Source organism: Sander vitreus, chromosome 8 (genome assembly GCF_031162955.1).
Source record: "Sander vitreus isolate 19-12246 chromosome 8, sanVit1, whole genome shotgun sequence".
NCBI lineage: Eukaryota > Metazoa > Chordata > Actinopteri > Perciformes > Percidae > Sander > Sander vitreus.
In genome coordinates this window covers 23,445,313-23,458,031 of record NC_135862.1, presented here as the reverse complement: position 1 = coordinate 23,458,031, position 12,719 = coordinate 23,445,313, and the positions used below count along the sequence as shown (strand labels likewise).

At 40.7% G+C, this 12,719-nt stretch overlaps 1 protein-coding gene across 1 annotated transcript in view; it reads left to right on the top strand.

The window, feature by feature from the left end:
• Positions 1-12,719, top strand: part of b4galnt4a (beta-1,4-N-acetyl-galactosaminyl transferase 4a) — a 141,999-nt gene that overhangs the window by 112,395 nt on the left and 16,885 nt on the right. Inside the window, exon 8 of the mRNA XM_078256127.1 lies at positions 6,500-6,578. Coding sequence (XP_078112253.1) covers positions 6,500-6,578 — 79 coding nt within the window. The remainder of the gene's footprint in view (positions 1-6,499; positions 6,579-12,719) is intronic.

Sequence of the window (12,719 nt, the reverse complement as noted above, 5' to 3'; positions counted from 1 at the left end):
CGGACATCTGATTGGCAGTAATGCATGAGTACCACCAAACGGTAACACAAGGCTGCTTCGGGCCAAACGTGATTAGAGACAGTAATGATGATGGAGGGTCAGCTCAGTCTGAGGAAACAGAAATTAGATTCTGAGCAGGACGGGAACGGATGTGTAATCTGTTTGGAAAGTAACTTTGCTGCATCTGACAGTTAAAGTCACTTTACAAAAAACAACAATCTGACATTCACAGCCACTTTATGATTGGCCAGGTGTGCGTAGGTGAGGAATCAAGCAGGGTTTGAACTTCTCTCTCAAGCTCTCATTCTTCATTGCACAACTATTTATGTCTCATTCAGTGCGTGCAACCGAGTGAAACACTATAATCAATGCATCCAGGTCAGAGTGTCAAAGTGTGCACCGTTATCCCCATACGGTACTTAAACGATTATCTCATGTTTTTTACCCTGCCTTCGGGTAACAGCTGTAAACACTTCCACTTTCATCATAGTAATGAATGGGCTTGGTGCTACACACACTCATTATTAATGAAGACATGCATTTTAAATCTTTAAAAAATAAATAAAGTTGGTCACAAACATATAGTTTCAATTTTTTTAAAGGCCCAGTAATTTCATTAAAAAGCTGGGAACTGTAATTTTGAGCAATAGGAATAAATAGTGTATTTACACTAGTGAGTGTTTAAGGCACCACTGTGTACTGTATGTTGGATTGGCTCGAAATAAACTACATTTCCCATGTATCATAGTGAACGATCATTCCAGCTGGTGCAACAATTCAGCTCATTGATGTGGTTTTTTGGACGTCCCTGGAGCTCTATGGCTCATAAGAGTAGGCTTTTTATCAGGCTTTGGACACGCAGACAATACTTGTTAGGTGGATCAGTACACTGTGGGTTTTTGCCTTTTAATGGGATTTGTCGACAATCAGAAAAATCTTGCTAGCCTTGTCCCTTATTCCTCCCTACTTGCTAATGCACTGTTAATTGTGTACCCTTTTACATTTCTCCTGTAGATAAATCCTCAGTAGCAGTATTGTTTGACCATTATGTAATGTAATAATTGTTGTCACACTTGCTGCGATGAAAAAAGCATATGCTTCTCAGTGTGGCACAAATACACAAACCCCAGGAGAGCAAGGCATTGTGAGATGCTACATTCTTTTTTTCTTTTTTTTATTTCTTCACATATCCACGCATTCTGGCCAGTAGCAGAGAAGGAGCGTTAATATATAATCAAAGTGAGGAAGGGGTGAATTGGAGGCGTAGAGAAGAAAAATCATTGGAGATAGTAATGCTGTAACGCTATATTAGATAATTACATATGGGGGAATTGGACGTGGTAGATAGGGGAGAAGAGCAGTGTTGGAGAGAAGCAACGGATACAGGAGAAGAGAGGGAGGAAAGAGCAAGGGATGAAGGAGAGCAGAGGGAGGGATGGAAGAAAGAAGATTTATTGAGGCTGCAGGGAAGAGCAGCGTGATAGCTCTCTGATGGATTAGAGGAATGCATGAGAAATGGAGTGAAGAGGGGAGAGCGAGCGCGAGGGGAGAAAAGTGAAGTTTGTGCGTCTCCTTGGGGCAGCTCTAAACACTGGTATCATTAATGTAGTTGAGAGGATAGCACTCGCCGAGCACAGTTTTTTATTTAAAGGCCACCTGTGGGTATTGGAGAGGGAGAAATTTGCCAAGAGAGAGAGACGGGGACAGGATGACAGTCAGATAGCATTAATGAGAAATTTAGTTGGAAAAAGAGAGGCGATACTGAACAAGTAGAATCAGGATATTGCTGTAGCCGGCAGGCAGATAGGTGAGATGAAGGGAAAGTTAGAGAAAGAGTGTTTATCAAGGGCATAAAGTTTACTGTCTCCATTACCAGTTCAGCTCTGCTCACTGCAAAACAGGTTAGTAATACTGTGTGTGTGTGTGTGTGTGTGTGTGTGTGTGTGTGTGTGTCAATCTGTCTGTCAGTCTTCAGGGTGCTGTGCACCCAGGCTTTTGTATATTTCTTTAAACAAACTTACAGCACAATAATTTTCTTTAAGATGCTTGCGAAAGGAGTTTGCCTCTCAGCAGGAAAAAAGAATCCCTCTCTATACAGTATATTCATGCCAAATACATATTTCATACTTCAAATCCAGCAAAGACGATACTCTCTGAATATTGTTTAACTCCAACAGTCCCGTCTTGTGTCATCCAGCCCAGTGAAGCTCCTTTGTCTGTCTCTATCCGTTCAGCCCAATGAAGGGAAACTGGAAACAAAGACTCCAATTTGTCAGGCAATTAGACTCTTGTTTTGTGTCCTCTACTCATCCTCTGAGTCACACGCTAATAGCTATTCTTCCTCTTCCATCTCTCATTTGCCCTTCACTTGCTCTTTTATGTTTGTTTTTTTCTTCTGGCGTGGCGTTCTGTATCAAATCACATCTCAGTGATAGTCGCTGTAATGTATTTTTTTTCCCTTCAGATACAGAAAGCATTTATAATTCCCTCTGTTTCTGCTGTTCACATGCTATTTCTCGCTCCTCCTTCATCTTCATTTCCGCCTGTCTCTTCATCTCTTTCAACCAGAGCCCGCCTTGTCATCCATCACAGGAAGACTGGTGTGACCAGTGCGTGCGCACACAAACATACATTTATGCAACACCTCTATCCTATATCTCCATTCTTTCAGTGAAGTATACTACTGTATTTTCAAAAAGTATTTCTATTTTATTTTGTCAAATTCACTTCTTTTTTTTTAAATACCTGCATTTCCTTTAAACCTTTCTCATTTGTCTCTGACCATATCTTTATTTAGATCTTCACGGCTCCTTTCCGTCTTTTATTTTCCAAATATAAAAATATAAAAATTTGTCTTCACACAGCAAGTCATGCAAAGCTTAAAAAAAGGAAACTACTATCAGCAGATAACTGCAGCCTGCAGACAGTGAATTAAAAAAAAGAATTACCTCCACAGAAGAACTAAATTACATGAACCAAAAATAAAATTGTGTGTGTGTGTGTGTGTGTGTTCTTGTTTAACTATATTCGTGGAGTCCAAAAACCAGGAATACAGTATACCTGTGGGGTCGGGACAGCTTTATGGGGCCAAAATGCTGGACCCCACAACTTTAAAGGGCTGTTTGAGGGTTTACTTGGTTTTAGGATTAGGGTTAGAATTAGGTTAGGGTAAGGGTTAAGGTTAGGCATTCAGTTGTGATGGTTAAGGTTAGGGTAAGGGGTGTATGCAGGGAATGCATTATGTCAATGACGGGTCCCCACAAATATAGTGCCACCCACTGTGTGTGTGTGTGTGTGTGTGAGTGAGAGAGAGAGAGAGAGACATTGTCTTATCTGGCATCTTCTAAGAGGTAAACTGTTGGCTGAGCTGCCAATCAGTGTGTTAGTGTGTATTTTTGAGTTTCTAAGAGTGGCAAGGGACTAGAAGAAAGAGATCCTCAAATGTTGCCAGGTGATATTATGTTGAGGATGCATTTTTGTGTGTTTATCTGTATGATTGTTATTTATTTTAAGTGTGTGGTCCTCCTTGTCTGCGGTCGTATGTCAGCCTGACTCTGAAACACTGAGAATGCATTCTCTCATCTCTGACATTAGATTATCCCCCAGGGGGGTCTAATGAAGGGTCAGGAAACGTACCAATATCCCTAAAACCCATCTACAGTCGTCTGCTCAGGGACAGGAACTGAGAACGCCAAAAAATATTTTGAGTTCAGGATACTTGCATGTCAACCTAAAATTTGCAAGAATTGGAACAGTGAGATTCAATTCTGCAATAAATGCCTCTTTTTGCAAACCAGTTGTGTTTTGTCTGACAGTAATATTTCCATGTGATGTGAAGCTGCACACTCCTCTGAAGTCATTAAGTCACTGGTCTGCTGACCAGCTAGTCTTTGTTGTCCCTAGAACGCGGCTCAAAAATAGGGGAGATCGAGCATTTTCAGTTGTGGCCCCAAGGCTGTGGAATGAATTGCCTCTGCATGTCAGATTGGCCCCCAGCCTTCACATTTTTAAATCACGACTTAAAACTCACTTTTATTCATTGGCCTTTAAACCCGCTTGAGAGTTGTATTCTGCATTTTCATTTTCCTGTTTGTTACTTGTTTTAAATGTTCGTTTTTGTTACTCGTGTGTTTATAATCTGTCCGAAATCATGTCAGTCTAGCACTTTGGTCAACCTGGTTGTTTTAAATTGGATTGGATTGGATTACTATATAGTTCACTGTAGATAAAATCCTGCCCTCAGTTCTCTGGTTGAGATGATTGTGTTTACTTAATTTGCCCACATATTCATTATATTCATTCAAGTTTCATCTGATCTAATCGAATGTCTCCTTTGACTGCATTTTGTCTGAGGTGAATGCAAAATATATTAGTTTCTTTCTTTTTTTAAGTGTGGCTCAGATCAAAGTCTGGGATGGCGTTATGTTTGAATCATATGGGAAAGGGCATGCAGGGTGCCAGGAGCTGAAAGTGGCACTTAGGTTTGCTGAGTGCCATTTCAGCAGCTGCACGCAGAGAGATGTTCCCTATTCATGAGAGAGTGACCTTAGCACACTGTCACTGCTCTCCTGCACCTGCAATGATTTATTGGTTACAGAACGCTGGGCATCCGGATGATGCAACACGTGACCGTCCCGCCTTCAGCCTTTGTCCTTCCCTTTCAAGTGGGTCAACCACATCAGGAACGGAAACACACACACACACACAAATGCACTGCTAAATAAGTCTACGCTGTAACTGTAATTTGCCAGTCCTTATCGTGAAAGACCAGGCTGGTACAGTATATCTGGTAGTGCTGAAACAGTTTGTCATTAATCAAGTCGATATGAAACCTTCGCCCGCTCTGGATTTTCAAATGCCTTTTTCTGCTTGGCTCTTTGGGTTTTTCTACTGTTGGTTGGACAAAACAAGCAACTTTACCATATCACCTTAGGCTCTGGCAACTTGTTAAATAGGCAGCTGTCACTTTTGTTATTGTAAAAATGATTTAAACTGATAAGCATGCACATACTCTAGAACAAGGATAACATCACGCAACAAACGTTTCTCTGTTTGCTTGGCTTGACTTTGTTTCATGTTATCTCCCATTTCCATGGAGCTATTTTCAATTCAAAACACAGACTTCATCAAAGAAGATGAACTTGTGTTTGTTTCAGGATACAGACAGGAGGGAGAAAGGGGACCATCACAGAAAGAGGAAAGAAAACATAAACAAAGACAAAGTGAACAGTAAAAAAACATATCTTATTGAATTTCAGAGCACGTGAAAATGGAGTGGCCGAATGACTCCAAAGTTCAGAATAGCAAATGCTTCACAAATTACCCTGCTGTGGAAAACAGAATGAACATGATCTTATTTGTAGCAATTATATTTGATCAGATACAGGGCCATTTTATCCTTAAATGAATTTTGAATGCATTTATACACTTATACACTTTTCACATTTTATGCAGAGAGAGAGAGAGAGAGAGAGAGAGATGTTTTTATTTTTTAAATGTATATATTTTAGTTTACTCAATGAATTGTATGTATGTATTTCTTCTCACATTATTATCCTTGATGCTTTGGCAATATTGTTATTTCTGACATTCATGCCAATAAAGCATTTGAATTAGAGAGAGAGAGAGAGAGAGAGAGAGAGAGAGAGAGAGAGAGAGATGTTTTTTTTTTTTAAATGTATATATTTTAGTTTACTCAATGAATTGTATGTATGTATTTCTTCTCACATTATTATCCTTGATGCTTTGGCAATATTGTTATTTCTGACATTCATGCCAATAAAGCATTTGAATTAGAGAGGGAGAGGGAGAGAGAGGGAGAGGGAGAGAGGGAGGGAGAGAGAGAGAGCGAGAGTTGATGATGTGTGGAGCAGTGCTCTGGTGTCTCTCATTCAGCAGCAGATGCTGGCCTATTATGCGAGATGGGTTTTTGATAAGAAAAAGCATTCCCGCTTGGTTTGTGTGTTTCATCAGTGTGTGGAATAATATACGCAAAACTTCAAATCAGATCTTTACTCGGTCTAACCAGGAGTTCTAGACAAATACTGGAGCCTGTGTGAGTGTAAAATGTTGATTTATGTGGAGCATTGATTTTCTTCTTCACCGTCTCAGAAGGAGCGTTTTATTCAGGACCCGAGGCTGATAATATCCCGGCTCACTGCCGTCTCTTTTGCCATCTTGCCTGTAGCACCAATTTGTATTCTAGGCTAATAATCAGGTCCAGTTGACTTACTGAATGCTTTTATCACTATTCTGTGCTTTTAAAGTCAAACTGTTTTCCTTACTTCACTGCAGTCTCATTAAACGCCGTTATACATTTTAATTGTTAGTGACCCAAAGTTGCTCACAGATGTATTTCTCGTAGGTCTCCTCCACACAATAACAGTCAGTATGTTTTTATAAGGTGGAAGGAGCTGCTGTGGCTTATTTTAGAAGATAGATTATATATTTTTTTTCCCATCAGCGTCAAATATCTAACAATAGCTCTCTCTTCCCTCAGCCTAATCTCATCCAGACGATACTACTTTGAGATTCTCCACAAGCAGGATGACAAGGGCTCAGATCACGTGGAGGTTGGGGTAAGTGGACCCATCCGATCACGTGAGCTCACTTCCTCTATTCTGCCTCTCCGTCTGCATCTCTTTTCCCTCCCAGTCGTTTTATTCTGGCAGACTCTTAGCATATGAAAATGGTGTCTTTGGAAAGCTTTCACCTTTCGCAGGACAATTTTCATTTAGTTTTCACTCGTACCCTGTGTTTAACAGTGTCAGAGTGGTGGCTGACCTGCCGACAATTGAAGGGAAACGTTTGAAGTAGAAAGAATCTCTTTCCCTCCTTTGCTGTACATTACTTTGCATTTCCCTCCTTTTTCCATGGTCTCATCTGATCAAAACTGCATGCAATGAATGCCCTTTACTAATGAATTTCCCTACCAATGGTTTTAGAGCAACTTTTTCTCTTCTGTTCTCTTTCCATTCCTCCATCTGTCATCCCACTCCTCCATCTTACTCTCCCACTGCGCTTCTCGTTGTTTTTTCCTCCCTCTGTATCTTTGCTCTGTACTCCTTCTTCTCTAACTTTTTGTGTTCCCTACCGTTCGCTTCCACTCTCCTCTGCACCATTTCTCTCTCAGTAGTTGTGTTCTGCACCTCAGGCAAAGCTCAGAGATGAGTGGGGCTTCATTTCTAGATGAAGTTTCAAACTAGAGCCCACACGCCTCGTGTGAGCCTGTCCTTTGAGTGGGAGGGCAGATGAAAAAAGAGGTGTGTGTGTGTGTGTGTGTGTGTGTGTGTGTGTGTGTTTGTGCGCGCGCGGAATGAATCTCTTAACAAGCCCCAGGTCATCACCATCATGGTGACCATGATCATCAGCAGAGGAGCAGCAGTACTGCTGGAGTTGCTCTCTTGCTTCACAAAACTGCACTTTCATTTCTGCCCCCTGAAGGTTAATCATTTCTTGCTTCTTTCCCAGTCTATCTTTATCTCCCACAAACTCTTTCTGAGTGCCTCTGGCTAATTTCCTCTACATACAGTATATTTCTGTCATCCTATTAGTTCTTGTTACTTTCTTCCTGGCTTTGTATATATACTGGTACTAAACTTTCTTTAATAACTCTATTTTCTTTTTTCAACTTGTATTAGTCACAAACACAATCATACACAGTACAACAAGCAGTGAAATGCTTCTGTGCCTATGTCTCCAGAAAGCAAGTAACAAATAGAATACTATAGAATAGAAAACTATAGAATAAAAATAAAGTTAAAATATTTCACAAAGAGATACAATAAAAAATGACAAATGAGCAGTGAAACAATAAAACAGTATACTCTTACTTTTCTGTGTTTCTCTTGTGTCTCTCAAACCTTCAGTCTGTTCAGTGTTATTCAGAGTGGCTGCTCCTGGATGCCAGTTTGAAGAAAGGTGTTGACAGGGTGATGTGAGGAACACCATGCTGAACTGTGTGTGTGTGTGTGTGTGTGTGTGTGTGTGTGTGTGAGAGAGAGTGTGAGTGAGAGAGAGAGAGAGAGAGAGAGAATGGGCACATTGTCTTATCTGGCATCTTCTAAGAGGTAAACTGGTGGCACTTGGGCCTTCAGTCTAGCTTGATAATGGTGAAGCTGGTCACACAGGCTGTATGAAATGACCTGTTAGTGGCAGGCCTCCAAAGTACTATACTGTTGCTGTGTGGTGTTGTGGGTCATTGATGTGGGTGTGTTAAGATTATTCTGCTGATGATGTGCATGTGTGACTAATCACAATTACGGCCCATGACGGCCACATCCCAGTGGCAAACAAATTAAACTTTATTTGGAAAGCCTCTGTAGAGGACAAACAGACTGAGTTGGTGAGATACACAGTAAGTAAGCAACACTTCATAGACATCATTACAAAGGGCTTCACACACATGCACAATACATACGAATAAATAAAAAGAAACATGAATTATAAAATACAAATCATATTTAGAATACAGCATAATTGGGGTGTAGCCCTTTACACAAAGGCTAAATTATAAAGGTGGGTTTTTAAAAGATGCTTAAAACAGTCCAGCGATTCAGCAGACCTGACAGACTGAGGGAGAAGATTCCAGAGGGTTGGAGCTAAAATGGCAAAGGCACGATCACCTTTGGTTTTGTAGTTGGAGCGAGGAATGGATAAAAGACCAAGGTTCGAGGATCTGAGTGGGCGTGTGGTGGAGTGAGAAACAAGGAGCTCAGAAATGTAAGGGGGGGGGGGAAGGTCATGTAATGCTTTGAAGGTAACCAACAGTGTGGAGATTGGGGTTCTGGAACTGGATGGTGTTCATACCACTATTGCACACTCCTCATTGATTTCAATGAGACAACTGTGTAATTCTAGTTTGTATCTCATGCTCATCGAGAGGGACAATAAAAATGATTGTCGTTGGAATAACTAATCAAACCTGCATTTATTGTGAACACACCATTAGCATATTATAACCTTCTAAAGTTCATGTGGCGAAAAAAATGATAGCATACAACCTACACATCCAGCAGACAGGGAGCAACGTCAGCTTTAATTTAGAGTCATGTTTCTGGCGACTTGATGAATGTAAGTTCAATATTCACTCGCCTTTTAGCTCTGTTCTGGTTTTCACAACTCCCAAGGTGAATATCTGTCTCTTTAGCTGCTAAATGCTCCACTATATATGTTCACTAGCTTGTCGCAAACTTTGTCTGCCTGCCGTTCTGGCCAGGTAGTGTACAGTCTGTTTATCAAAACTTTCACACTAAATATGGCTGCTTGCTATGGCTGAGAACAGGTTTAATGAGAGTGGAGATAGTGAGCCAAAACATTGAAGTTGCAGGTCAGACTGTGATGAACTGAAAGACAATAAAGCCATCCGTAGAACTGTGGGGAACTGCAGAGTTGGCAATCATTCATTTTCACTTTCACACTTCACCCTGTTGAAGATGTCTGTATTAGAGGAGACACATAGCTGTCTACAGCTTTGCTGGGTGGACAGTGGAAGGGTTGACCATCACACAGGGAATTGGCCCTTTTTAAAATGGAAGAAAAGGGGGAAGCTGCTAATATATACACATCGTCTTTCGCACTGCCAAGTCAGATTAATGGCGTTGAAACTAAAGGTTCTTTATACCGCATGGTATTTCTCTTTCAAATCATCCAGAAGAGTGTTTATGTGATTGTCTGAAATCCTTCTCTCTGCCCCCACCCCCACCACCACCACCACCACCACCCTCAGCCAACTACTCATGAGGCCATCAAAAGGGGTTTGTACTTGTAGAAACAGTTTAATGAAGCGTATAAAAGTCATGCAGCAAATCAAGATAGTGTGCAGGAATGTGTGCATGTGTGTATGCTGCGCTGTCTTAGTAAGGCCCCTGTGTGTGATTTAACAGCGGAATACATTTCACACCTTGACAAAAATAGCAGATTTACCGTGACCGGCCCACAACAGCATAAGCCCAGGGCTCACATAAATCCGCAGAAACCCAGGCACTCATTTGTTAAAGAGCAGATAGCGTGGATGCACAGCTCTTTCTTCTGTGTTCCGTGCCAAGCTGTGATTGCATGGTCAAAGGTGGGCTGTTCTTTTGGGAAAGTATTTGTTTAGCAGCGCTTGTTATATAGAAATAAAAGGGTGGAAATATCAGATACACAAGCGCACTCTGAAAGTTATGCTTTTGCACGAAAAAAAGAAAGAGAACCCTTCCTCTCTCTGTGTTTTCCTCTTTCTTTCCCGTGTGAAGGAATTAGGGAGAATTGCTGCGGGAAGGCGGAACATAAACAGCATTAAAGACCAAAAGGGACAGGTTAGGAATAACCTGTGCCTTTCCTAAGGGGATGGAAACAACTGAATGTGTATGCACGAACAGCAGGTCAATTAATGAGAAGATTGTTGAGTTGTTAGGATAAGTAGAGGTTACCAAGCCTGCACTCTGACTGAACTTTTTCACTTATACGCTCTGCCTCAATGTTTTTCTTCAATTAACTTCAAATAAACTCTCTTCAGAGTGATGACTTTTTTTTTTTTTTTTTAATGGATACATAAGATGAAAGAATACTTGTGATTTTCTTAAATGTCATCTGGATATTTGTCAGTGACACACAGGACCTTTCCACTAGCCTAATGGAAAACATTTCTTGCTTCACCATGTGACAGAATGAAGGAAAGTGTTGGCCATTAAACGGTGTGATGGAGGGAGTGGGAGAAAGAAGAGAAGAAAGTCACGCCATAATTAGTAATGGCAACTTTATGGAGAGGCATGGGTGTTGGATTTAAATGCAGGATTTTAATGGCCCCATTTTATCACTCCTGCCAGACCAAGTCTCAAACTGCTGACCAATTAATACGCACACACACCCATGTATGCATACACACTCGCCCTCTCACACACACCCATGTCCTCCAACCCCCACAGACTCACGGGTCTATTCACTCATGCACAACCATACACACATACGCACACAGGCCTCTCAACATCTGCATGCCGCTTTCCCTCCTCAATATAAATCAGTAGTGGCCCGTGCGACCTGGAGCCAGCTGTTAAAGTATATTGTGTGTGTCTTTTTACTTTGGAAAGAATTCAGCTTTCTCTCTGTTTCTTTACCACTTCAACACCTTTTAGGGTTGACCGTTAGTTCAGCAGCTCTCAGACATATGGAGTCTTATTTTTTGCCTCAGTGCACTTTTTCACTGCGTTTTCCTTTACCTTTTCAAACACTTTTTTTCATTTTTTCTTATGGTTATTTACCTCATTTACTTTGCTCTTTATCATTAACATGTACACATTTTCTTTTATCCTCCCATCACACATTTTAAGATCCCAGATTAAGACGAAGGTGTGTGTTTGGTGGTCTTTTCTAGCAATTTACATGGTCCTCGCCTTTTGCCAGCCACCATATGGCCATGTCAGTTTTTTGGGTTTTTTTGCACCTCAATTCCAAGAGCTTATGCATATTTGTGGATATGAAAAACCTGGAAACACCAGCATTAACCTTTATCTCATGATGACATGGTATGCTTTAACTGCTGCGTTCTTTGTCCTCTTATCCTCTCGACAGCATCATCAATGTCTGTCAACTGTCATGATTGAAGGGTGATCATCCAGGCTCTCCCTCTCTTATGAGGATGAAAAGACATGGCCACAAATTTTCATTGGGTATCTCTTCTCGTAAACCAGAAGATCTCATCATATAACAAAATATTATTCTCATTCATGTTATTCCCATTCGTAAAAAACACTGGCCAATACTACGGGGGATATAAAGCCATAAGTAGGCTAATGTTCGTATGTTTATTCATGTCTTTCATGCCAACGCTTTTTTTTGTCATCATGCAGATTTGATCAGACACTTCCCAAAGAGCACCATCCCACACATGACGTACCATTTTAACATTAAAAAGGAAGCTACATAGTGTCCTGTCACCCACACTCATTGTGTCCTTGTCCTTGTTAACTTGTATGTGCTTACATTATCTTTTACCCTGTCTTACCAAGTGCCTCTCTGTGACACTGAATCTTACACAGACACTGCTTGTTATTTTTGGGAAAGTATAATATTTGGTAATTTTGACTTAAGTAGTTTTGAATTTGAATAGCCTTAAGCATGTAGCCATTTCTCAGTATGTCGTATTTTTGATGTCTGATGAGAAATGACCTGAAGATCACCCAGTCTGGCAGCTCCAGAGTACAGTTTTCATGTTCATTGCACTTTTCTATTCATATTTCATTCATACATCCATTGAAAATTCTGCCACACTGGTATTAGACTATTCAAGTAATGTTGAATGTGTCAGATTACATTCTGCTAATGTATTTTAACATTGGATGGTTTTTTTAATCTGCCATTGGCTGTACTGGTGTAATCATATCAAAGCAAATGTTTAGATGTTCAGTCAGCTCTGTGCTGTTGTGCTCACTTAGTCCAAAACCATCTATTTTATCTCTATTTGTATTCAGGTCAGGCAAGTTATTCCTTTGTTATCTTGTATCCAGTAAGCGTTATGTTGAGAAAAGTACCTGCATGTCATACGTTTTAGTCATGTGGCTGCAGAGGAAACACGTGGGGTTTTAAGAGGCGTCCTAGGACATTCTTCATATCATGTAAGTTGGACTTGATTTGAATCTAGTGATTGTTAGTATGACTAACTGGAATTAGAGCACACAGGGCATCGCTGCAAATGCACAGACTGCATCACGCCAGTAATTCCCATGGATATTGGGCTCATT